This window comes from Protopterus annectens, chromosome 11.part0 (assembly GCF_019279795.1).
Source record: "Protopterus annectens isolate FY-2018-M chromosome 11.part0, PAN1.0, whole genome shotgun sequence".
NCBI lineage: Eukaryota > Metazoa > Chordata > Ceratodontiformes > Protopteridae > Protopterus > Protopterus annectens.
In genome coordinates, this window is record NC_056745.1 from 528,581,133 (window position 1) to 528,607,990 (window position 26,858).

The 26,858-nt window shown below is 41.0% G+C and overlaps 1 protein-coding gene across 3 annotated transcripts in view; it reads right to left on the reverse strand.

Annotated features, from left to right (window-relative positions):
• The window catches only part of TBK1 (TANK binding kinase 1), a 3,544,425-nt gene that overhangs the window by 1,196,247 nt on the left and 2,321,320 nt on the right, over positions 1 to 26,858 (reverse strand). For all 3 annotated transcript variants that reach the window (XM_044088041.1, XM_044088040.1, XM_044088042.1), the window contains exon 14: positions 19,894 to 20,015. In XM_044088041.1, coding sequence (XP_043943976.1) covers positions 19,894 to 20,015 — 122 coding nt within the window. The remainder of the gene's footprint in view (positions 1 to 19,893; positions 20,016 to 26,858) is intronic.

Genomic DNA, 26,858 nt, shown 5'->3' on the forward strand with positions numbered 1-26,858 from the left:
CTGAAAGATTTGTTAGCCACAAAATTTGAGGGCAGGCCAAAAGTAAGATACAAATATCTGGACAGCCTGACAAACTTTGACAATTCATGCTGCTGCTGTCATAGGTTCATCTATCTGCCCTAGGGCATTTATAATAGCCACAGTGTGTTTGGCTTTTGCCACCCATTTTAAATTAATTTTGCTATGCCCTTTTTTGAGGTTAGTATACTGTGCCTCTGTATTTCAGACTGATACCTGGGAAAACCTGATCTCCCATCCACTCATCAAGATTCCTCTTGAAGAGTCTGAGGACTCTGCATAACCTGGACTGGGATTTTATTCCAGAGTGAAGGGAGCCTCTGGGTATGAATCTGTCCCTCCAGCTCCTATTTATTTCAGTGCTGAGATTCAAGTCTCTCTCTAGCTCATGGGATTTATTTCTGAGGTTGCTGTCCATTAATTCCAGGTTGGACATGGCTTTGTACTAGGCACAGATAGCCTCTGAGCAGGCTATGCCACTGGTTAGTTTCTTTAACCGGCAGCATGGCATCTGTTTGAGCCCTTTGATCCTCTTGGTGAGGTACTTTTGGGGTCTTTGTTGCTGCAGGTGTGGTAAGGTACATCCCAAAGAAGCATTCTCTCTTCACAGACTTTTCTGTAAATCATTCCACCTATGTGGTAATTTGTCACTTTGTTTTCCAAAATGACTATACACTTTTGGTATTTAGCTTGAGGCCATGGCTCTGGCACCAGTTGTCTGTTTCTATGAGGCCCTTTGGAGGATGTTTAACTGGAGAGTCATTATGGCACCAGTTTGCAGTCATCTGAACTTGTCAGCCTGTCCTTCTTTGGCCTATACCTCCAAAATATATACCCAACAAAGAGGTCCCAGGACTGAGCCTTGTGGGATGCCACTTGTAACTGGTTTGGAGTCTGACATGGCTCCATAATTCTAACCATGTGGGTTCTGTCCTTGAGCCAGTTTGCAACCCATCTAGTGACATAGGGTTTATATTTAAGGTGAGCTTATCTATAATGCCAGTGTATTGTATCCAAGGCTTTAAGGTCCAGGTAGGCTGTGTGGACTTTGTCAATGGCCTTGGTGACTGTTCAAAGAAATCAACCAGGTTTAAGTAGGATCTGCTTAACAAAGCGAACTGGGTAGGATCCAGTGTCTGAGGTCTAATATCTTTGTATGATGATAGCACCAAGCTGTCAGGCATGGGGTGATACAGGATCCATGAGGCTGTATCTCACTTTGGGTACATCCTGAAAACTAATGTGTCATTTCTTGAGTTCATGAGGATGTGACAGTCTGTCCCATTGATGCTTTTGCTTTGAGAGGCAGCTCTACCTGGTATGTCAGGATCACTCTAGATGCTTTTGGTGGTTCTAGAACCTGGCTGAATGTTTGTCTGTGGGTTAATCATACTCGCATATTCCCTTCAACACAACTAGCCTTATCCTTGTCCTGTGCTCTTTCTTGGTCTTCATCTATGCTGTACCTCAGAGATGCTTTGGGATTTTCTCATGTAAGCACCTCTTCTTTGTTGGCATCCACAGACAGGATATCTGCCTTTATTGGTTTTGTTGCTCCCTGAATATTCCTGAAGGTATTTTCCCTCCACACCATGAAGGATTCCACCTTTCTAGAATTTTCTTTCCTAGTATGTGAATATAAGTGAGATTAGTTTATGGTCTGATCTTACCAATGAGGGATACACTTCTGGTCTCACCGAGTCCCCATGTTGGTGATGATCAGGTCCAGTATGTTTTCCCTCTTGTGGGAGTGGTAACAAGTTGTTCGATTCCTATTTCACAGTTATTTGCAGCTTTACCATAGAACAACTGCATCTTCAGCAGAATGATACTTTCCTTCAGCCACAAATGGATGACCCTGCTGGCCATTTCTGGTTCCTCAGACCACTTATAAATTTCTTCCTTGGTTGCTATTATCCCTTCAGCCAACATGGACCAGAGGTTAGACATCCTCTGTGGCTATTAAGACCCTTGATGGGCAAAACAGCCACTTTTGGTCTCTGAGGAAGGGATGGTGAGGTCTCTGTTCCCTGGGGTGAAGTCCCTGAAATGGGTTGATCTGCATCTACAGAGTTTCTTGTCAAAAAGAAGCAGAAAGTTAAACATTTATCTTCTCTAGCTCTGTTACTTTAAGAAGGAAAAGCTTATTGCAACTTGGGGCTTAGTTCTGGCTCTTAACCTTTCTCATTCTGAAAATACATGTAAGAGAGAAAGGAATTCATCAGTTTCTGCTGACTCACAGTGTGATGTTGAAACAGCTTAGGGAGAGTTCAGGTTTTACAGCATATGTGACTAAATCCACATAAAGTATCCTTGCAATAAGCTCATTAAAATTCTGTCTGGGTAGTATCCAAGCAGAACATGTGGTATTGCAGATGACTGGTTATAAATCCTCTCCCTGAAACACTGTTTATGTATCGAAATTAGTACCAGGGGTGATTCCTCATCAGTGAGGAACAATACTCTTATCTTTCCATACGTCTAGTATTGGAAGCTAACTTACCTGTTGAGTGCTTACAATGTAAGTGTTCTTTTTTTCTTCCACCATCAGCACTAATGCTTCCTGTACTGCTCACCTAAGGACCTCTCCTGTAACTGCTGTGTCAGTTTTTCATATAACCAACAGCAATAGAAACCACCACAGCAACAAACTGAAATGGGTATGCATGTAAAAAGCACCCTGATGAGTAGCTGCATAAATACATGAACAACACTGCTCCATACCGTATCATAAATGCATCCACTGCATCTATTTACATAAAGGGTGAAAGGGGGGTATTGTTATCTGATATTAGACATGAATTCAGCCCAGCACTGCCTTTGTAAATTGACTATAACTGCAGGGCACGTGAGTGAGTGTGTGAGTGTGTGAGTGTGTGTGTGTGTGTGTGTGTGTGTGTGTGTGTGTGTGTGTGTGTGTGTGTGTGTGTGTGTGTGTGTGTGTGTGTGTGTGTGTGTTTTTTTAGTTTTCTCTATTTGGATGCTGCTCAGCTGCACCATAAAAATGTTGTCCAGGCAGGTTTATGCATGATGTATAAAATATGATGCTGTTAGTAAGATTACTGCTGCAGTAGCCTCAGATGTAAAAGCTAACTACCTTCTAAAGCTTAAGGTCACCTTCCACATCTTCAGACTGGTCTCAGCTTAAGCAGAGTTGGAAAAAATCAGTGTCTGGTTGCCAAACCCTTCTGAGTTTTCCTGCCACTGAAGAGCACTTTTCTTGTTAGCTTTTGAGAATCGATGGTTGGCTAGCTTTTCCATTGCTGGAAGGATAAAGCCTTTGGAGTGGAAAAAAACATACACTATTAATTTTATGACTACAACCAGGGTTGCCAGACGTCCCTATTTGAGCGGGATTGTCCTGGGATCAGTAACCCGATCCAGAGTCCTGCACTGCCGGTTTAAATCTCGGCGAAACAGCCCTCTGATTTTTTTTTTTTTTATTGGCCCATATACCGGCATATGGGCCAATCAAAAATCACTAAACAAGGAGCTGCTGCTTGTGTTTAATGCGGAACATCAGGTAGTTCTGCATTAAACACAGCTCCGTTTTTTAATTGGCTCGTACCGGCATACGGGCCAATAAAAAAATCGCTAAACACGAAGCTATTTGTGTTTAATGCGGAACTGCTTGATGTTCCGTATTAAACAGAAGTAGCTCTGTGTTTAAAGACCTTTTTTTTGGTCCTCACTTTGTCCCTGCCCGGTCATTCGGAAATCTGACAACCCTGACTACAACAGTACTTTTCTGACAAAAAGTGGGGAATTTATTTTTCTGGACAGTTACTTGACAATTCTGCCAGTTGAAAAAGGTGTTTCTTTAATCAGTTTGAGTGTAAACTTGTTTTTTTACTTAAGTTTACTCTGTTTTTCAATGACAAGTGTATAAATTAGTTTAAGAGCTGGGCAAGTCTGTCTTGTTACAGTGTTTTTTTTATGAGAAAAAGACTATCTTTTGATACTTAACATTCACTGACTGTTACTCATACCTCTCAATGCAAGAAATTTGGACAAAGCCAGAGAAAAATGGGGGAGGCAAAGGCCCACAAATAGGGACAGATTTTAAATATTGTTCCAATAAACTTAGAAAGTTGCTGGAAGGACAGATTTTACACTATCTATTTTCTGAAAGATCGTTGGAAACTCGGATGTCTGTTATTATTTAGTATTATCTAGTGACTTCAGTTCTGAAAGATTTGTTAGAAAACCACAAAATTTGAGGAACAGGCCAAAAGTAAGATACAAATATCTGGACAGCCTGACAAACTTTGGACAATTGAGAGGCATGCTGCTGCTGTCATAGGTTCATACTAGGCTATCTGCCCTAGGGCATTTATAAGCCTAGCCACAGTGTGTTTGGCTTTTGCCACCCATTTTAAATTAATTTTGCTATGCCCTTTTTCGAGGTTAGTATACTGTGCCTCTGTCTAAGTGACACAGACGTGATACCTGGGGTAAACCTACGATCTCCCATCCACTCATCAAGATTCCTCTTGAAGAGAGTCAATGAGGGACTCTGCATAACCTGGACTGGGATTTTATTCCAGAGTGAAGGGAGCCTCTGGGTTATGAATCTGTCCCTCCAGCATGTCCTATTTATTTCAGTGCTGAGATTCAAGTCTCTCGTGCGCGTAGCTCGATGGGATTTGGATTTTCTGAGGTGCAGCGTGTCCATTAATTCCAGGTTGGACATGGCTTTATACGTTAGGCACAGATAGCCTCTGAGCAGGCGGTATGCCACTGAGTAGAGATGGAGTTTCTTTAACCGGGCAGCATATGGCATCTGTTTGAGCCCTTTGATCCTCTTGGTGAGGTACTTTTGGGGTCTTTCCAGTTGCTGCAGGTGTCTGGTAAGGTACATCCCAAAAGAAGCATTGTACTCAATTATGGGCCTGATGAGGTATGAGTAAAGAAGCACGATGACCTCCCCTGATCTAGATGTGAATCCCTTCACGATTAGGTGGGCTATATAAAATGTTTTTCTAACCACTTTGGCCACGTGGTTGTCAAATGAGAGACTGCTATCAACCTGGGTCCCCAGGTCCCTAATTACTTCTTCTGTACGTAATGCATTACCACCTATGTGGTAATTTGTGGGCACTTTGTTTTTGCCAAAGGGGATGACTATACACTTTTTGGTATTTAGCTTGAGGCCATGGCTCTGGCACCAGTTGTCTGTTTCTATGAGGCCCTTTTGGAGGATGTTTGTGTCGGCTGGAGAGTCGATTATGGCACCCAGTTTGCAGTCATCTGCGAACTTGGTCAGCCACAGTCCTTCCGTGTTGGCCTATACCTCCAAGAAATATATACCGAACAAGAGAGGTCCCAGGACTGAGCCTTGTGGGATGCCACTTGTAACTGGTTTGGAGTCTGACATGGCTCCAGCAATTCTAACCATGTGGGTTCTGTCCTTGAGCCAGTTTGCAACCCATCTAGTGACATAGGGGTTTATATTTAAGCTGGTGAGCTTATCTATAATGCCCGAGTGGGGTATTGTATCCAAGGCTTTTTCGAGGTCCAGGTAGGCTGTGTGGACCCCCTTCCCCTCGTCAATGGCCTTGGTGACTGTTTCAAAGAAATCAACCAGGTTTAAGAGGTAGGATCTGCCCTTAACAAAGCCGAACTGGGTAGGATCCAGTGTCTGTAGGTCCCCAATATCTTTATTTATGAGGTCCATGATGATCCTTTCCATAGCTTTGCAGACCAAGCTAGTCAGGCTTATGGGGTGATAGCTTCCAGGATCCATTGAGGCACCACCTTTGTGGAGAGGGACCACTGTTGCTGTACGCCACTCTTTGGGTACATATCCTGTAGTAAGGCTGAGATTGAGCAGTAGTTTTATGTTTGGGTTTAGCTCTTCTTGGAGTTCATGTAGGACGCAGCCCGGGACACCGTCTGGTCCCATTGATGCTGTGTTTTTTGCTTTGGAGAGGGCAGCTCTTACCTGAGCATCTGAGATGTCAGGGGGGCAGCACTCTGCTGGGATAGATATTTGCCCTTTTGGTGGTGGGGGGGGTCTGCGCTGAACCTGTCAGCTGAATGTTGGCAATGTCTGTGGGTTCGGTGTATTTTTTGTCATTTTGGACTAATTCTGAGCATATCTGGGAATTTCCACCCAGGTTCCTAACACAACTAAAGAAAGCCTTGTGATTATCCTTAGTGTCCTGTGCAATTTTTCTCTCGAAGCTGGTCTTAGGCGATTTTATGAGTGCCTGTAGTTTTTTGCTAATACTGATCAGAGATGCCTTCCCTTTTTGGGATTTTGCTCTATCATGTAGTAGCTTCCTCCTTCTATTGTATAGTTTGTTTATGGCTGGGGTCCACCAGACAGGATGTCTGCCTTTGGAGGATTGGGTCTTGGTTTTATTTGGGATTGCATGATCCATGCATTCCTGAAGGTGTTCATAGAATGCATTTATAAAGGATTCTGCGGTCTGGGCTGTATTTTCCACAGGCCCGGGGGCTTTGAAGGATTCCACCTTGGTTTTGAGGAGTGTGAAATTTGCATTAGAGAAGTTTTTCACTGTGGTTTTCAGGGCAGGGGGTGGAGTCGGGATGTGAATATCCAGTGAGATTAGTTTATGGTCTGATCTTACCAATGAGGGATACACTTCTGGTCTGGAGCACCGAGTCCCCATGTTGGTGATGATCAGGTCCAGTATGTTTTCCCCTCTTGTGGGAGTGGTAACAAGTTGTTCGATTCCTGGGTTTCACAGTTATTTCGCAGCTTTACCATAGAACAACTCTGCATCTTCAGCAGAATGATACTTTCCTTCAGCCACAAATGGATGACCCTGCTGTGGCCATTTCTGGTTCCTCAGACCACTTATAAATTTCTTCCTTGGATTGCTCTGGTATTATCCCTTCAGCCAACATGGACCAGAGGTTAGACACATCCTCTGTGGCTATTAAGACCCCTTGATGGGCAAAAAACAGCCACTTTTGTCGGTCTCTGAGGAAGGGATGGTGAGGTCTCTGTTCCCTGGGGTGAAGTCCCTGAAATGGGTTGATCTGCATCTACAGAGTTTCTTGTCAAAAAGAAGCAGAAAGTTAAACATTTATCTTCTCCTAGCTCTGTTACTTTAAGAAGGAAAAGCTTATTAGGCTTAACTTGGGGCTTAGTTCTGGCTCTTAACCTTTCTCATTCTGAAAATACATGTAAGAGAGAAAGGAATTCATCAGTTTCTGCTGACTCACAGTGTGATGTTGAAACAGCTTAGGGAGAGTTCAGGTTTTACAGCATATGTGACTAAATCCACATAAAGTATCCTTGCAATAAGCTCATTAAAATTCTGTCTGGGTAGTATCCAAGCAGAACATGTGGTATTACAGATGACCAGTTATAAATCCTCTCCCTGAAACACTGTTTATGTATCGAATTAGTACCAGGGGTGATTCCTCATCAGTGAGGAACAATAGTCTTATCTTTCCATATGCCTAGTATTGAAAGCTAGCTTACCTGTTGAGTGTTTACAATGTAAGAGTGTTCTTTTTTTCTTCCACCATCAGCACTAATGCTTCCTGTACTGCTCACCTAAGGACATCTCCTGTAACTGCTATGTCAGTTTTTCATATAACCAACAGCAACAGAAACCACCACAGCAACAAACTGAAATGGGTATGCATGTAAAAAACACCCAGATGAGTAGCTGCATAAATACATGAACAACACTGCTCCATACCGTATCATAAATGCATCCACTGCATCTATTTACATCAGCAGTAAACCCGTGCAACTAAACATCTATGCTGCAGAGAGTATTTAAAAAATCCTCTGCTCTGTCTGCCTGCAAAGTGAAAGACTGAACCACTTAGATACAAAGAAAAAAAAAAAAAAGAAATAGCACATATGAGCACTACTTCACTACATTTCTAAGTGAAGTGATAATCTTTTCCTAATACTATGGGGCTGTAAATAAAAGGAACACACAAAGAAAACTGTTAGCACTTAAGTGCAAATTACCCTTCCCCCAAGGTAGTGAAACCTGAGCCATCACACTAAAAGTTGTCTGAATGTAAACAATAAGATGACCTGACCTACCAGCTAAATCAAAACAATGAGAGCTGTTGGGAATCTTGACACTCTCCCTTTAAGCAATTTTATAGATAAGCTGTTATCCTAGTTTGCTTCTGGGGTTTATCACTGTTACTCTTAAACAGAATGTTTTCTTTTGCATTCTGAACATTTATTGAAAATTTTCATGTATTAATAGTTTGTTAATCACTGAGTACACATTTTTTTCTGCATAGACCCAAAACGGTCTTGTTTAGAAGCAAAAGGGTTTTTCACTGAAGACTAAAATAACAGAACTTGCATAGACTCCTTGTAGTCTTTATGATACAAGCAGCAAGTTGTCACAAAGGTTTGCTTTCCTGAAGAATCTCTGAAGCTCAGTCAAGAAGCAGCCTCCAGAGAAAACAATATGGCCCAGTGTTTTCAAGATAGGTTGTTGTAAGCAAGACAATGAACACTCATTACATCTTTCAACTGAAGTAACTTTGAAAAGGCAAACCGCTCCAGTTTATACTTGCGTTTCTACAGCGCAAGTAGAAAAACCTAGTGTAACTGTTAACAAGTCATCACAAATGCAGACACTTCTAATAATTTTCACACACCCAAGTAACATCCAAGATTTCAGCAGCTTCTAGTTTCTTTAAAAACACTAGCTTTCCACAGGAAAAAAAAAAATTCTCTCGCTGGTAGTCTCTGCTTCTCTGTTGAAAGTTAACTACCCCATGAAAAACCAATGAGTGTCTGAATCTTAATCAAGATGGGATGGGAATTCTTCATAGGTTCATAGGTTCATACTAGGCTATCTGCCCTAGGGCATTTATAAGCCTAGCCAGAGTGTGTGTGGCTTTCACCACCCCTTAGGATGAGAATACTATACCCATTAGTTTGCTGTGCCTCTGTCCAGCAGTGACACAGAGATGATTCCCGGGGTAAACCTATGATCTCCCATCCACTCGTCAGGATTTCTCTTGAACAGAGTCAGTGAGGGGCTCTGCCTCACATGGACTGGGATTCTGTTCCATAGTGTAGGGAGTCTCTGGGTGATGAATCTGTCCCTCCAGCATGTCCTATTTATATCCGTGTTGAGGTTTAAGTCTCTTGCTCTCGTGGCTCTGGTGGATTTGGATGTTTTGAGGTGGAGCATGTCCATTAATTCCGGGTTGGACATGGCCTTGTATGTCAGGCACAGATCACCTCTGAGCAGACGGTATGCGACTGAATAGAGCTGGAGTTTCTTCAGTCGGGCAGCGTATGAAATATGTTTGAGCCCCTTTATCCTTTTGGTGAGGAACTTTTGGGGTCTTTCCAACTGCTGCAGGTGTCGGGTAAGGTACATTCCGAATGGGGCGTTGTACTCAATCATTGGTCTGATAAGTGAAGAGTACAGGGGTACAATGACCTCTCCTGATCTGGATGTGAATCCCTTCATGATCAGGTGGGCAATGTAGAAGGTCTTCCTAACCACTTTGGCAATGTGAGTGTCAAAAGAGAGGTTACTGTCAACTTGGGTCCACAGGTCCCTGATAACTTCTTCCGTGTTTAATGGATTGCCACCTATGTGGTAATTAGGGGTTACCTCGTTTTTCCCAAAGGGTATGACTATACATTTTTTGGCATTTAGCTTAAGGCCATGGCTCTGGCACCAGTTATCCATTTCCATGAGACCTCTCTGGAGGATGTCTGTGTCTGATGGAGTGTCAATTATGGTGCCCAGTTTGCAGTCATCTGCAAATTATGTCAGCCACAATCCCCCTATGTTTGCCTGCACTTCAGAAAAATAAATGCCGAACAAGAGGGGGCCCAGGACTGAGCCCTGTGGGACACCGCTCGTGACCGGCTTAGAGTCTGACATGACACCAGCAACTCTAGCCCTGTGCGTTCTGTCCTTGAGCCAGTTTGCAACCCATCTTGTGACATATGGGTTTACATCTAAGCTGGTGAGCTTTTCTATGATGCCCGAGTGGGGTACTATGTCGAACGCTTTTGCTAGGTCAAGGTAGGCTGTGTGGACTGCCTTACCCTCATCAATGGCCTTAGTGACTGTTTCGAAAAAGTCGACCAAGTTCAAGAGGCAGGATCTGCCCTTGACAAAGCCAAATTGGGTAGGATCCAGTGTCTGTAGGTCCCCAAAATCTTTATTTATGAGTTCCATTATGATCCTCTCCATAGCTTTGCAGACAAGGCTCATCAAGCTTATGGGGCAGTAATTTCCAGGGTCCGTAGAAGCACCACCTTTGTGGAGTGGGACCACAGTTGCCGTACACCATTCTTTGGGTATGTATCCTGTAGTAAGGCTAAGATTAAACAGCAGCCTTATGTGTGGGTTTAGTTCCTCATTGAGTTCATGTAGCACACAGCCGGGGACACCGTCCGGTCCCATTGATGCTGTGTTTTTTTGCTTTAGAGAGAGCAGCTCTCACCTGGGCATCTGAGATGTTTGGGAGGCTAGACTCTGGTGGGATAGATATTTCTCCTTTTGGGAGGGGGGGATTTGCACTGAACCTGTCTGCCAGTATGTTGGCAATGTCTGTGGGTTCAGTGATTTTTGTATCATTTTGGACTAATTCTGAGCATATCTGGGAGTTTCCACCCAGGTTTCTAACATAGCTAAAGAAGGCCTTATGATTGTCTTTTGTGTCATTAGCGATTTTTCTCTCAACGTTGGCCTTGGATGATTTTATGAGTGATCGTAGTTTTTTGCTAGTATTGATCAGAGATGCCTTCCCTTTTAGGGATTTTGCTCTGTCATGTAGTAGCTTTCTCCTCTTGTTGTAGAGTTTGTTTATGGCTGGGGTCCACCAGACCGGGCGCCTGCCTTTCGTGGAAAGGGTCTTGATTTTATTAGGGATTGCTTGATCCATACATTCCTAGAGGTGCTTGTAGAAGGCATTTGTAAGGGTTTCAGCAGCGTGGGTTGTGGTTTCCACTGGCTCGGGGGCCTTGAAGGATACCACTCCAGTCTTAAGAAGTGTGAAGTTTGCTTTTGAGAAGTTCTTCACTGTGGTCTTTTTTGCTGGGGCTGGGGGTGGGATGTGGATCTCCAGTGAGATTAATTTATGGTCTGATCTCACCAATGAGGGATATACTTCCGGTGTGGAGCATTTTGTCACCATGTTTGTGATGATCAGGTCTAGTATATTTTCTCCTCTTGTGGGAATGGTGACTAGTTGTTCCATAGCATTTGAGTTTATGAACTCCAGGAACCTTTGGGCTAGGGTGTTGGGGCTTGAGTAATGTTCCCAGTCTATGTTTGGGTAGCTGAAGTCACCCAATATGATGGTGTTTGGAGAGACATTCATACTCTCCAGTGTCTTCAGGAAGGCTGTGTGGGTTTCCTGAGTTTGAGAGGGTGGTCTGTAGCATGCTACAAACTGTAGGGCAGTTTTACCTATGGTTAAATTGCACCTGGATGGTCTCCGATGCTTCGTGCGTTGCCACTAACCTGGAGGTGTGGGTATCCTTTATGAATATGGATACTCTCCCTCCTTTTGTGGTTCGGTCCAGATTTTGGGGCCGGAACGCATGATATGAGGTATAGCCTGATAGTGCTGGGGTGCTCTCAGGAGCCTTGAACCAGGTTTCAGTCACAGCACAGACATCAATGTTCTCCATACTGAGGAGGGCTTCGAGGGCATGCATCTTGAGGTTTAGACTTCTGGCATTGAGCAGTATTACCCTTAGTTTTTCTCCATTTTTGTTTTCTAGGGCGGTAGGTTTATCATTTGAGCCTTGCCTAAAAAAGGCACTATGGGGGTGGCAAGAGCCTTTGCCAATATCCGAAGCCCAGGGTGACAGGTGCAAGCCGTCCCTTGCGAAGCAGTGTGGCTTGTCAAGCATGTCATCCCAGGCAGACAGACATTGGATCCCCTTAGAATGACACCAGTAATTAAGCCAATTATTAAAGCTGATCATTTTGTCTCTGTATTGTGGCATCATTCTTGGTGAGGGTAGGATACTGCTCACGGTCAGGGTCATACCGGCCTGGGCTACATAATCTGAGAGCTCCTCTATGTCTCTTTTCATGTAGTCCAGGGAGGTACATTTCAGGTCGTTCACACCGGCATGGACAATGACTGAGTCATACTTGTACTTGCTGTGGAGTGACCTGAGTGTGCTTGTGTTATGTGGTGGATTCTAACGCCTGACAGGCAGCTTACTGTGATCTTTTCCTTGTTCAGTCTGGTGAGTGGGACGTCAGTGTGTCTGACTATGGAGTCACCTATAACAAGTGTGTCTGGCATTGTGTTTGGCCTTAAGGGCTGTGACTGTTTAGCACACTGACTTTGAGAACTATGTGTTGCATGTCTTATGTCTTGAGGTGGCAGTTGCTTGGGTGTCTGCTTTGGAGGCCTCTGTAGTTTTGGTAGATTTTTGATCAGTGCCTCCGAGTATGTCTTTGTGTGTTTATGTGTTTGTTTTGCAGTTGTGATAGTTCTATGTGAAACTGGGTTTGTGGTGTGCGTGGTTTCCTTCTCCTCCTGTCTGGTCTTGCCAGTCCTGAGTTGAGAGAGCTCAGCCTCCAGTTTGGCTATATAGTTGCATCTCTCACATGTATTTGTGTTTTGTGGGAGAAGGAGTGGGTTGTCTGTGTACATGAGGCAATTGTAACATTGCCTCAAGATGCCCAGATTCACCAGCTGAACAGGAGAGGACGCTAGCAACTGACCCTTCGACATGCTATTAAAAGTTTGCTGTGTAACTGAGTCAGAAGGGACCTATAGGGAAATGGGTACTCAAGGGGATTCTAGGCTAATGTAGTACTTTGTTTAGTATATAAGTACTTTACCTATATAAAAATGCTTTAGGAGCAAGTGCTGAGCTTTTGAGATAGAGAATAGACTGTTTAGATTGCAAGTAGAGAAGTTCTAAGGGAAAAATTGAAGAGCAGACTTTACGGAGCCAGAAATAGTTTAACCTTGTTTAACCGGCGCTGCCAGATGGTGCTCTATGGACAACTCTGCGCTAAATCACGCAAAAGCGCGCTAAAGCGGGCTTTATAGCAGGGGGTTGAAAAGAGCTAGGAATTGACCCAAAATGGCCAATAGACTACAAGTTTCTGGCTGGAACCACTGCTCTAGGGACAAATAGGCTGCTCAGTGCTCCCACTCCCACTGGTGAACAAAGAAGCTTCCCTTTATCCAAATAAGGATACGGAATAGCACAGGAACCAAGCCAAAGCCCAGAGATCAGCAAACTCTGAGGACTGGACTATTCTAGTTCAGTAAGGCGGGAAAAACAAGATTTTTTTTTTTGCAGAAAACAGAGGAAAAACAGACAGTAAATGCTATAACTGCTTTTAAACGGCTAGCACACTTGAGTGTGTTAGCCTACAGGTAAAATTAAGCAACAAATAACTTTTTTAAAAGTGCAAAACAGTTAATCAACACAAAACAGTTTAAATAGAATGCAGAGCTGTATAAACAGGTGAAAATGCAGTCGCTAAGCAGTAAATAATCAAAAAGCCAGAAAAAAATACTTAAATCAGGAAAAAGTCACTCTTTTGCTCTCTGCTGCTTGTAGAACTCTGCAGGACACCACGAGGAGCAGTGCTGAATTGAATACAAGCGCTAAAGCGGGCTTTATTACAGGGGGCTGAAAAGAGCTAGGAATTGACCCAAAATGGCCAATAGACTACAAGTTTCTGGCTGGAACCACTCCTCTAGGGACAAATAGGCTGCTCAGTGCTCCCCACTCCCACTGGTGAACAAAGACGCTTCCTTTTTATCCAAATAAGGATATGGAATAGCACAGGAACCGAGACAAAGCCCAGAGATCAGCAAACTCTGAAGACTGGACTATTCTAGTTCAGTAAGGCGGGAAAACAAGATTTTTTTTTTTGTTTTTTTCTTTTTTGCAGAAAACAGAGGAAAAACAGACAGTAAATGCTATAAATGCTTTTAAACGGCTAGCGCACTTGCGTGTGTTAGCCTACAGGTAAAATTAAGCAACAAATAACTTTTTAAAAGTGCAAAACAGTTCATCAACACAAAAACAGTTTAAATAGAATGCAGAGCTGTATAAACAGGCAAAAATGCAGTCGCTAAGCAGTAAATAATCAAAAAGCCAGAAAAAAATACTTAAATCAGGAAAAAGTCACTCTTTTGCTCTCTGCTGCTTGCAGAACTCTGCAGGACACCACGAGGAGCGGTGCTGAGTTGAATACAAGCGAAAAAGCGCACTAAAGCGGGCTTTATTACAGGGGGCTGAAAAGAGCTAGGAAATGACCCAAAATGGCCAATAGACTACAAGTTTCTGTCTGGAGACACTCCTCTAGGGACAAATAGGCTGCTCAGTGCTCCCCACTCCCACTGGTGAACAAAGACGCTTCCTTTTATCCAAATAAGGATATGGAATAGCACAGGAACCAAGACAAAGCCCAGAGATCAGCAAACTCTAAAGACTGGACTATTCTAGTTCAGTAAGGCGGGAAAACAAGATTTTTTTTGTTTTTTTCTTTTTTGCAGAAAACAGAGGAAAAACAGACAGTAAATGCTATAAATGCTTTTAAACGGCTAGCGCACTTGAGTGTGTTAGCCTACAGGTAAAATTAAGCAACAAATAACTTAAGCTTGCTCATCTTCAAAAAAAAAGCTTTCTTTTTGGTTTAGCCAGTGGTGAATTCAATTTTGTATATTTGGGATTTGATTTATTTTTTCCTTTGATGAATCATCACAAATCTGTTTTGACTGGGAGCTTTAGCCCTTCCCTGTCATCTCTGAGGCTGACTTAATTTCACATTTCCCATATTACTTTCCAAGTTAAGCCTACAAATGCACAGATCCAATATGCAGGTTCAGGCCATATAAAAATTAGTAAGGCAAGGCTAACATATCTACCCCTCTGCCACTGTAGTATCTGCAACTATACCAATTTTACATCAGGAGGCTTCCCACAACTAGTCGCTTTCAAATTAACCTATATGCTCTCTTTTCCCAAATGAATAATTTTCTTTCCTTGTGATCAGAAATAGAGCAAAGACTTCAGCCCTCCATCAACTGGCACAATTTTGTGACCTTGGACATAAAAGGTACTCACTGCTATGTCAAATTCACCTTGGGTATTCCCACTTACATAAACGTGAGCACTAATTTCCTAGCAATTACTTTTTCTAAACCTTTAAAGTGGCACAGCTTTGGAGAAATGTTATTGTATAGTCCTACAGTTCATAGTTACATAGGTGCATACTAGGCTAATAACCACAGGATCTTTACAAGTCTAGTCGCGCAACCCAACCCAGTTAAGTTATTTGGACACCTGTATGGTGGGGTACATTAGTAAAGAGGTAGCTAAGGGTTATGTAGAGGGGGATATGTTAGTTGGGGATTAATTTACTTAGTCAACATCTGCCCATCAGAGACATGATGATCAGGCTGGAGGGGGGGGGGGTTGCAATTTCCTGCCCAATGATCAAGGTTTCTTTCAAAAAGGGTCAGGAATGAACTCTACTTCACATAAATGAGGAGCTTATTCCACAGTGTGGGGATCCTTTGACACATGTATCTGTCCCTCCAGCAGGTTCTGTTTATGTCAAAGACAACATTCAGGTCATTGGATCTAGTGTTTCTAGTGCTGTGTGTCTTGCAGATGTGCAAGAGATCCATCAGACCTGGATCCGAGGATGCCTTACAATCTCCTCCGAGTAACCTGTAGGAAACTGAGTACAGAGATAGGACTTTACGGCGATCAGTGTAGGACAGGGTATCCATACCCTGGATTCTACAGGTGAGGAACCTTTGAGGTCATTCCAACTGTTGCAAGTGCCTGGCTAAGTACATGCTGAAAGGGGACATTGTACTCACTGAAGGGTCTGATACAGGCTAACTAGAGTGGTACTACTGCTCCTTGGACCTGGATGCCATACCCTTGCTTATGAGCTGGATGACAGAATGCTTTCTAACAATCTTGGCTAAGTGTTGGTCAAATGCCAAATTACTGACTACATATGTTCCCAAAACCCTAACTATTGATGACATAATTAGCTTGTGTGGACACTTTCCCAAAGGGCACTATAATGCATTTCTTTGCATTAAGTTTTAATCTATGGCTTTCGCACCAGTCATTTGTTTGTGTTAGACCCTCTTGTAGGATGTTGATGCTGTAGAGGGAATCTATGACAGCTCCCAATTTACAGTTATCTGCGAACTTGGTAAGCCAGAGGCCTTTGACATTAGCTTTGACTTCTAAGAAGTAGATCCCAAACAAGAGCAGGCCCAACACACACCCCTGGGGTACTCCATAGGTGACTGGTTTCTTGGTGGAGGTAGTCTCACCAATCCTGACTTCTTGGATCCTATCTGTGAGCCAGCTGGCAATCCAGTGAGTTGTGTACAGATTTATATCTATTTCTGAGAGTTTGTCAACAATACCTGAGTGCGGTATTATACTGAATGCCTTGGTTAGGTCATTGTAGGTGGTATGCACTATTTTCTTCTCATCCATAGCCATGGCGAACCTGCTGAAGAAGTCTAATAGGTTAAAAAGGCAAGACCTTCCATTAAAGCTAAGCTGGGATGAGTTCAATGTCTGTACGCTGCCAATGTCCTTGCTGATCATTTCCATGCCAATTCATTTCAAGGCTTTGCATATTAGACTTGTCAGACAGACTGCAGTTCCTGGGGTCAGTTGATGATCCACCCCTATGAAGATGAATGACCATTGTGGCCCTTCATTCACCTGGCATGTAACCTGTTTTGAGTCTGTAGTTGAAGACTGCCCAAAGTCTTTCTACTACTCAGAAGGCAACCAGGTATATTGTCCTGGCCCATTGAAGCAGTGATTTTAGAGACCACATCCAGGACCTGCTCCCTGTTGATAGTTGGGGGGATATGCTAGAAAGGATTTCACAGGTGGTAGTAGAGGGAGAGTAGGACAGTAGGGAGATTAGTTAGATCAAAACTTAGTAGAGGGAGAGTAGGACAGTAGGGAGAGTAGTTAGATCAAAACTTATCAGCCAGTAGATTTGCCATGTCACCCTGATCAGTGAAAATTGTTCCATTTCCCACTAGTTCTGCTTACTGCTGAGTATTACCTTCAATATTCTTGACATAGCTAAAGAAGACCTTGTGACTGCCCTTAGCCTGGGAGGCTATCCTTGTCATTGGCCTTGTTGGACTTTATTAGACCTCATGGTTTCTTGTTTAGTTGAATCAGAGCAGTCTGGTCTCTATGACAATTGCTCTTCCGGATTTTGGCCACAGTTTTTCTTCTTTTCTTATATAGCCAGTTAAGGTAAGGATACCACCAGTGTGATTTGATTTTTGATGTGGCCCCTTAGTAGTTTTAACCAAAGACTTCAGCAAATCCACTGCTGGTCGTTTGAATAGTGCCACTATTAAATGTGATGGTGCCAAGGGACAATGAAATCCTTTACAGAAGACTGTTTTCAGGTATTTAGGACAAAGGCTAAAAAACTTTTAATGACTAAAGATAAAACTCTTCCCAGTAGCCTTTCTTTAGTCTTTTCTACAACCAGGATGTACTTTCATGCCAACTTTCATATTTTTTTCCTAAAAGGCTGTGGTACCAGCAGTTGTTTAATTAGGTTTCCTCCTATTTTGTCTACCCAATGCCTATGTTCATTTGATGTTTCACAATACACATGTGCAAGACGCAATTCTGTACAGACAGTGCCTTCATTCACTATATGATCATTATTCTAACCTCCATGAGAGCAGGATCCTATGACTGTGAATCCCTGAATCCAAGAGCATCTAAGAGTCCCTTTTTAAAATTAACCTGGCTCACATTCAAGTCTATCAGTTCCTTGCCAGATCTTGCATCCTCTAACCTGAATTTTCATTGTGTTTTTATCATTCTCTACTAGAGCAGGCATGGTGGTGTATGTATTATTTAACTTCAGGCCTTCTTCAAGGTCAGTTTTTGAAAATGGTATACTGTTTTACTATTTCCCCCTACCTTCTGTGGTCTTTGGGAGCTCTTCATACATACAGTAAGTACATAGCTGTAAAAATTGGTGAAAATATTTTCTCAATGTTACTTCATGGTTTAGGTTGTGCATTACTCTCATTCAAGGATGAACTGATCCAGGTGAAATATAAAATTCTTCTCCAGATGTGTGTAGTCCCTTTTATCCCCCATGTACACATACAAAATCCTAATTTTCTAACTTCATTTATATACGTGTAAGGAACAAAAGCTTCTTTTACTACTGTTACCATGAAGTGCATTCTCTAATCCTACAGTAATGATATCTCATGCATCACAAAACACACAATCCTCACATTTAATTATTTACTTTTCTGTGTGTGTGTGTGTGTGTGTGTGTGTGTGTGTGTGTGTGTGTGTGTGTGTGTGTGGTTTTATGTTAGTGTTTTCTAGTGACTCCAGTGGGCTGCATTACTTTCCCAAGTTTCTGTTGAATACTGCTTTGAATAGTTTGTACACATGACTGGAGCATATTGTTGATGGCTTTTCCTTAATTTATGAGATCATTTTTAATATTTTTTACCTCATTTCATCTTTTTATGTATTTTAGTAGCCTTCTGACGGTTTGTGTTAGGATTTGTCACAGTAATAGCTTGGAAAATTAGAATGATGTTCAAAAGTTGGTATTAATGTCATTCCTCAAATGGCTAGATATGGTCAGTGTTTTAGTTTACTTTTTCTTCTTTTAACATTTTTCATTAAAATATTAATTTTGTTTCTGAGGCATTTTTTTGATTTATATATGCTGTGTGCAATGTAAGAAGTTATACTTTTTCACACTGAAGTGAACAAGGAATACAGTCCATGGGTTTATGTACAAAAACAGAACGTTTATTTATTTATTTAAATTTGTTGACCGGGAGTGTCAAAAACAGAACGTTAAAAATTTATGTACAAATTTGGGTTTAGGGGTGTTGCTGTAAGGTCTCCTGTGTTATGAGGGTGTATATGTTTTTACATGTGCAATATCAGAACTTTCAGTTTTTAGTGATCAGCATTTCGATGAGCTGTAGTAGTTGTGATGACATGTGAAGTAGGTACCTTAACTGTTGACATGCAAAGAAAGTAGATAACCTCTTGATGCTGCACAAGGAATGCAGATAATACAAGATAAATATTTTCTAACAATTAGGATGAATAAACACACACACACACATTATATATATATATATATATATATATATATACACACACACACACACACACACACACACACACACACACACAATCTTTGCCCACTCCATTATAGGTCCAGTCGTGCCTGATAAAGGACCGTGGACCATCCCACTTTCACAGTTATCAAATGATAAATAAATAACCAGGATTTCACAATGCCTATAATCCGGAACAGTCTATATAGTCAGTTTGTTTAAGGAGAAATTTCGTAAAATAGGAATCCTGATTTTCTGTGAGAAACTATTGGGTAATAATTTTTTAAATGATGTTATTCTAAGCTTGCTAACCCTTCTGAACTATCTTAATCTCTTCTCAAACCAATAAGTCTCATAATCCACCTTCTCAAAGCTTCCATTAATCCAAGTAGACCATGATAAACACATCAGACAGCAGGAGTCAGAGCTACATAAATTGTACTTTAGAGGCAAAAACGAATCTTACCCTAGATTACCATGACGTATGTTGGGTATACACACTTCTAGTCATTTAACATATATCAAAGAATGGCTTCTCTAGGCATTAACAAGCAAGATCACAACCAAGTGTGTTGAAGGTATGTGGTGTCTTAATCCTTCCAGGCAAAGATGGACCAGAAACACGTTGACTTTAAGGAACTTTCTTTTTTGCAGTGGTGATGAGGTACTAGGACACAGCAGAGTGTGGACAGTTGAAGGGGCTGCCCCCAAAACTACAGGAAGAACAAAAACACCACCACTGAAAAAATATAACCCATTACTTACTGTCTGTCCTCAGGATGACTGCCTTCTCTATTTGCCCAGGTATCGATCACTGACCCGCCAAGGGAAAATTTTGCTTTTATTTCCTGCAGACTGCCTTCTACAGCATCCAAAGAACTTGAAAGCTGACAAAAAAGGAGTTGGAAATGATTTTAGAAAGAGAATTAAAAACAAATTTCATAACGTAACTGTCGTTGGAATTTCAGCAATACTGATTTTATAATTAACTGTTCTTGCAGTGTGAGTGTTATGCTTGGTTTTGGCACCATAAGGTTCCAATACCAAAAGGCGGGTATAAAGAATGCCCCCTCCTGTGTTACTAAACACAGAAAATAACAATTATGTGAGCTACTTTACCATAACAGTACGTCTTCGAGAACAGGTCAGTTTAAAAGTAAATCATTGCACATGGTTTACTCTCCCACTGATTCCAGTCCTCCAGCCAGTTTTCCACAACTGTTTCTCTTCCCTGCAAAGGTTAACATCAATTATGTGCCTTCAAAAGTACTAACAGAGACAGAGGTGAGACTAACACATATTGCCAGAACAGCATGTGCTCTCTTCAGTTTTCCAGACTAAAAGCCTCATAGAGAGTTTGTTTCAGACAGACATATCTACAATTCTTAGACAAATAAAAGCAGCATGTAAAACTGATCTACTATTTTGGTTAAAACTACTCTTTTTTTTGATAGGGTCACTCTAAAAATATATATCATTACTTTTAGGTATCAGGGGTTGGACCCTGACACCCATTTCTCAAACACCCCTGCATCAAATAAAAAGTAAGGGTTTAGTCTTTTCTTCACATGCATCTAAATTATCTTAGAGCTGTATACACATAATATAAATGTCACTCAAGACAACATAATTCTTAACTAAGTAGCATATACAAGATTCGTGGCAGCTAATTAAAAAAGGCTTCTGAAGAATGTTGCTCATTTCTATTACAAATAGATCACATTAGAAAGAATAAAAAAAAAATAAAAATAACTGGACTATGTCTAATCATTGCGACTTTAATTTTAACCTTCGTCTGTCTGCTTTTTTTTTCAGTCCCTTCTGAATTTCACATTGTCAGCCTGGCTCCCCAGTATCCCACATCCACATCAGATCTAACAGCATTGTCAGCCTGGTTCCCCAGTATCCCACATCAGATCTAACAGCTAACCCCCCCCCCCCCCGCCAACTTACTCTAGGTATAGCTGGGGCCAGTCATGGATCCTAAAAGTGTCTTGTTGACTTGGCCATCTTTGTTCTTTTTTATGTCTTACCTACCTCAATCCCCACCCCTCACATTCAATAACTATGTCAGAGGGCAACTCACCGCTTTGCAGCACCCCTTCTCTTAGGGAGCATCATCAATGAATGCACTCCCATCCAGAACAGGCACACCCATCTCTACGTGCCACTTCATCAGCCTCCCAAACCACTAATCGAGTCTGAGTCATCTGGACCATATTCAGGGTTATAGCCCTCTACAACATCAAAGCAGCTATCTGTCTGCTCTTCTTGATATTAGCTAAAGAGCACTTCAGTTGAAAAACACAACATTCTATCTGTCAAGACATAAAACAAAGCAGTTTCATACCAGAATGGGAGTAGTTTGGTTGAAATTTTGCATTTGTGAAAACTACAGGCTACTACAAAATAGATGCCAGTGGTTGCAAAATGTTATTGGTCAGCTTTCTTTTCCAAGATGATGATGATGATAAATCTGTGCACTGAAGCTACTTGGAAGAAGAGATATTCAGCAAAATTTTGGGCTCCAACCAACGCAATCCCTAAACTCACCATTACAACACCTAACAATCAAGCCAATAATGACTTAAAATAGCCCTGCACAAATTCAGTAGAATAAACAAGTGGACTTAAATGAAAACCTAGCTAATTCAAGAAAAATAAAAAATTTGCCATTAAAGAGCCATGGTTTCAATATAACTACACAATATCTAGGTTTATTAGAAACAACTAAAACTTCTGTGATGATAACATAATATTAAGAAATTGGAGTTAGTGTACTAACTGTTAAAACAGAAACTATTATCATGCATTTAATATACAAAAAACAGCCCGACAGATAACTCCACCTAAATGGCTTGTTGCAGAAATTACCCTACAAACTACTTACACGAATTACTTACATACTGCTACCAATTACGCCAAAATGACCTGGAAAAAAATTTCTTGCCCTGTTAAAAACTACAGAGGTTAACCTTAATTGGACAACATGAGACAAAGCTCATTTAATAGAATTCTCTGTAACAAAAATCTGTAGCAAATCATAAACAATTTTTTGAAAAATCTGTCTCTATACTAACACTTCAAAAGGCAGTACACTGAATCTTGATGTTGTCTAAAGAAACAGATCCTGCAGATGCCAAAATGTATCAGGACTTTAACACTAGTGCCTGCAGTTTCTTTGTAAGTCAACATTCCACACTGTTCACCCTTTGACTGGGGTCGCCTGGGCACTGTACTACCACTGAAATGCATCAGGACTTTAACACTAGTGCCTGCAGTTTCCTTGTAAGCCGACATACCAACAACTTACAAGCCTACAGTGTATTAAATTTGTAGAATACATCAGTGTTTCTGTCATTTATATTTTATCTTTGTTTAATGGTGTGCACACAGCTAGGTCTTCCCTATAAATAACACAGTCCCAATTCCAACTAGTGCCTTTTACCTAAAGTGTTTCTGCCGTTTTCTTTTTGAAAAATCTGTCTCTAGCAATAACCCATTTTATTTATGACAGCTCCTCTCTGCACTGTTAAGAATAGTGCAAAGTTTCAAATAATAAGTAAATGGTGCTGATATAGTGACCTGGGCAAAAAGTTAGTAATTGGTGTGATAGATAGTTTTTTTTTTTTGTTTTTTTTTTTTTTGTTTTTTTTTTGTTTTAAGAGCCTGTGACTTCTGCTTCATGGTTCTACCTGCTCTGTTCACCATCGCTGCATTCTGGCTCAATCCGCTCACTTACCCTATCCCCCATTCCCACCCACCGCCACTTTCCGTAGATTTATTCTTAACTATCCACACCCACATCCCAGGTCATCCAATCAGCACACCTTCTGCTTCATGGTTCAACCTGCTCTGTTCACCCTCGCTGCATTCTGGCTCACTCCGTTCACATACCCTATCCCCCATTCCCACCCACCGCCACTTTCCGTAGATTTATTCTTAACTATCCACATCCACATCCCAGGTCATCCAATCAGCACACCTCACTAATCAAAGCTTACTGTCCAATCACAACGTTATACCAATTAAGAGCTCTCAACACTACTCTACATCTTCTCTGATCACACAAATATCAATAAACTACATTTAACCCACCTTAATAACTAACAATATAGATTAAAGAAACCTACAATAATGACTCTCACCCATTCTCAGTCTCTTCTCATTAGAATACTAATGACACAAATTGCTACTCTTACATTTCTAATGTTAGCCACCCACATCTCCTCCTACCACACCATTCTAAAACAACCAATCCCACCCCACGCCACCTCCATCCTCAATCCTCAGAAACTCAAACCTACAAACATCACTATATCACCATCCATCTTCAATACAATACATCACTACACCTGCTATTCTTCACTCCCAAACCCCAGCAATCCCACTCTTTCCCAAAAATATGATAGGCACATACCTAAAAACTTAAAAACACTAGTTAGTATTGCCTCCAAACTAGCGCTTAGTGGTAACATTTCCACAAATCCTGGTCCAAACGCTAAACTAAACAGTTTAACTGACACCAACAGCATCCAAACACAATCAACAACAATCCCCACTAGGAACAAAACTGACCATATTGCAACCTGAAAAAGCTACGCTCAACAAACAAAATGATGATGCAAACTTCTTTTGCTAATAACTCAGCTGGTGACTCTCTATTTACAAACTTTGTTGGGAAAATATGGAACCTCCTACCAATTGACCTAACTGCTCTTACATCTCTCCCACTCTTCAAAACTAACCTTAAACATTTCCTCTCCAACCACTGGTTATGTTCTTGTAATAACCCTGACTAATTGCTTTTCTATTGCTTTTTTTCCTCTGTACTACCCTGTCTCCTTCTAAATATCTCTTTTAATCTTGACTTTTTGAACTTCTTCACTCACTGACCTTTCTACTCTAAACTGCCCTACCTAACCCATCTACCTACCAAGCCTATTATTAAAATACTGTCCTATCCTGTTGATCTCCTAACTAGCCTCTATATAAATATCTTTTCTCTATTATAATGACTTACTTGTTTGGAAGATAGTGAAATCCTTTATATATAATGTACTAATCTTTGTTTTTATTTATGCTTTTGTTTTTTTATTAATGTTTTGTTATACACTTACTTAATGTTGTTTCTATTTTACCTGTGATATTAAATATTGTGTAAACTTGGAGCTTTTCTCCTCGGGCCTCCACTGAAAATGGACATGTATCCAGTTGGACTAGCCCGGTTAACAAATGTAAAATAAAAAAATAAATAAAATCTCCTAATCTTAAACATTAATATTAGAAGTATCTAAGAAAATTCATGAACTACATGCCAACCTAGCTCCACACCCCCCAACATATTCCTACTTACCGAAACATGGCTTAAACTTAGCATCACCAGTAATGAGGTTCTCCCTCCAGGGTACAATATTCTATGCTAGACAGATTAGATAAAAGGGGTGGTGGCATTGCCCTTCTATATAAAAATCACCTAATACTAGAATCCTGAAATCAAGACTTTCCAACTTTCAACAATGCAAGTATTACTTACTAAGATTACCCTGAACTCAAACAAACATATAAACCTCATTGGAACCTACATCCCCCATTCCCACCAGACAACAATACCCACACATTAGAAAATATATTAAGCTGGTCTGATAAATCTCTCCCCCAAGAAATAATTATCATGGGTGACTTTAATATTGACTGGAACTCATGCAGCTCTCAAAATCCCATAAATCACATTAATATGTATGGCTTCATCCAGCTCATACAAACACCCACCAGGATTAATAAATCATCTATGTCTTGTATATTTTTTGTATAATTTCTTGTATAAGTTTTGTATAATTTCTTGTATAAGTTTTTGTATAATATCTCCATGTGGAGTTTTTCTCCCCGGGCCTCCGCTGAAAATGGGTCTTACCCCAGTTGGACTTTCCCTGTAAACAATTGTAAAATAATAAATAAGTAAAAATCTAATAAACATTCCATACTCAACTGGATCTTAACAAACCAGTCCTCTCCTTTCACTCTGGTTGTCTTCCAGACTGCCTCATTGACCATCTCCCAACTTATATAATCAGACAAACGACCAACTCAAAGAAACAAACTACTTACCAACAAATAAGGAATAAAAAGCAATTTAACCCCAATAACTTCACCAACTCCCTAAAACACTGCAGCTAGCTACCACTTAAACTTCTTCCCCTGGAAGATGCTAACCATCACTTTAATAACACCGTCCTTTATATCCTAAACACACAAGCTCCAACCAGGACCATAAAAAAATTCCAATTATGCCCCATGACTAAAAAAAGAAACTAGGCCATTTTTAATAGCATGAGACAAAGCCTGGGATCAATGGTACAAAACGAAATCCAATGTTGCAAAACAAAACTATTGTGGACTTAGAAACAAAGCAAAGAAACAAATTAAGCAAGACAAAATAAACTACTACACTGATATTCAAACAAAACATCAAAATAACCATAACAAATTCTGGTCAGCAATTGACAATCTACTCCAACCAGGAAAAACTATCACTCTCCAACCTACTACCCCTAATAATGAAGAAAATATTGCTACCCAATATAATAAATACTTTACCAAAACCATATTAGCCCTATCTAGAAAACAGTCACCCACCCCAACTCCAGCTACTCCTAGTCTAAGAACAGATGATAACTCATTCTCCCTTCAAACCGTCTCAACTGTAACAACAAAAAAATTACTTAGGAAATTAAAGCCCACTACCCTAGCTGCAGACAATCTACCAACACATTTTCTAAAACTAGCAGCCGAAGCAATAGCCTACCCGGTCTCAATACTTATAAACAGATCCATATTAGAACACCAAGTCCCACCCATTTGCAAGACTTCCCATGTAATTCCACTTCACAAAGGAGGCAACTCTAGAGAGCTAGCTAACTACCATCCAACTGCTACCTTATCCCCTCTGTCTAAAATACTAGAGAGAATGCACACACACAAACCATGCAATACCTGCAAACAAACTGTTATCCCATACACAGCACTTGTTTCCGCCCACACCACAGTACTACCACTGGCTTATTATCTTTCACCAACACAATAAATCAACACAGAAACAATCACAAATATGTATCCTCTGTTTTCTTAGACCTGTCTAAAGCCTTCAACATGGTTTCATACAACAAACTCCTAGCCACCCTTTCAGAGCTACAATTTCCCCAGTCTACTCTTGCTTGGTTCCAGGACTACCTGACTGGACACCAGCAAGTAGTACATTGACAAGGAAATCTATCATCCCTTCTTCCTGTAACCATAGGTGTTTCCCAGGGTTCCATACTAGGTCCCCTACTTTTCTCATTATTCACAAACAACCTCCATACCTCAACCCCACATGCATCTGTTATTTAGTTTGCTGATGACTCAGCAGTAATATGTGCTGCACCTACCATACAATAACTACAATCACTTACACAGGAGGCCTTTCTAGCAGTCAAAACATGGCTAACAAACTCCCACCTTATCCTGAACCCCAGTAAAACCACACTTATGCTGTTCCACCCTAATAAAACTACTGCCCCTCCCCTCTTTTAATATACTAAATCAACAAACAGGACCATCATTATACCCAATGTTCACACTAAGCTACTGGGGGTTGAAATAGCTAACATGAGATTTGACATCCACATATCTCAAACCATAAAAAGTTCACAAAAATAGGTACACTGTATAGGAACAAACTCTACTTCACA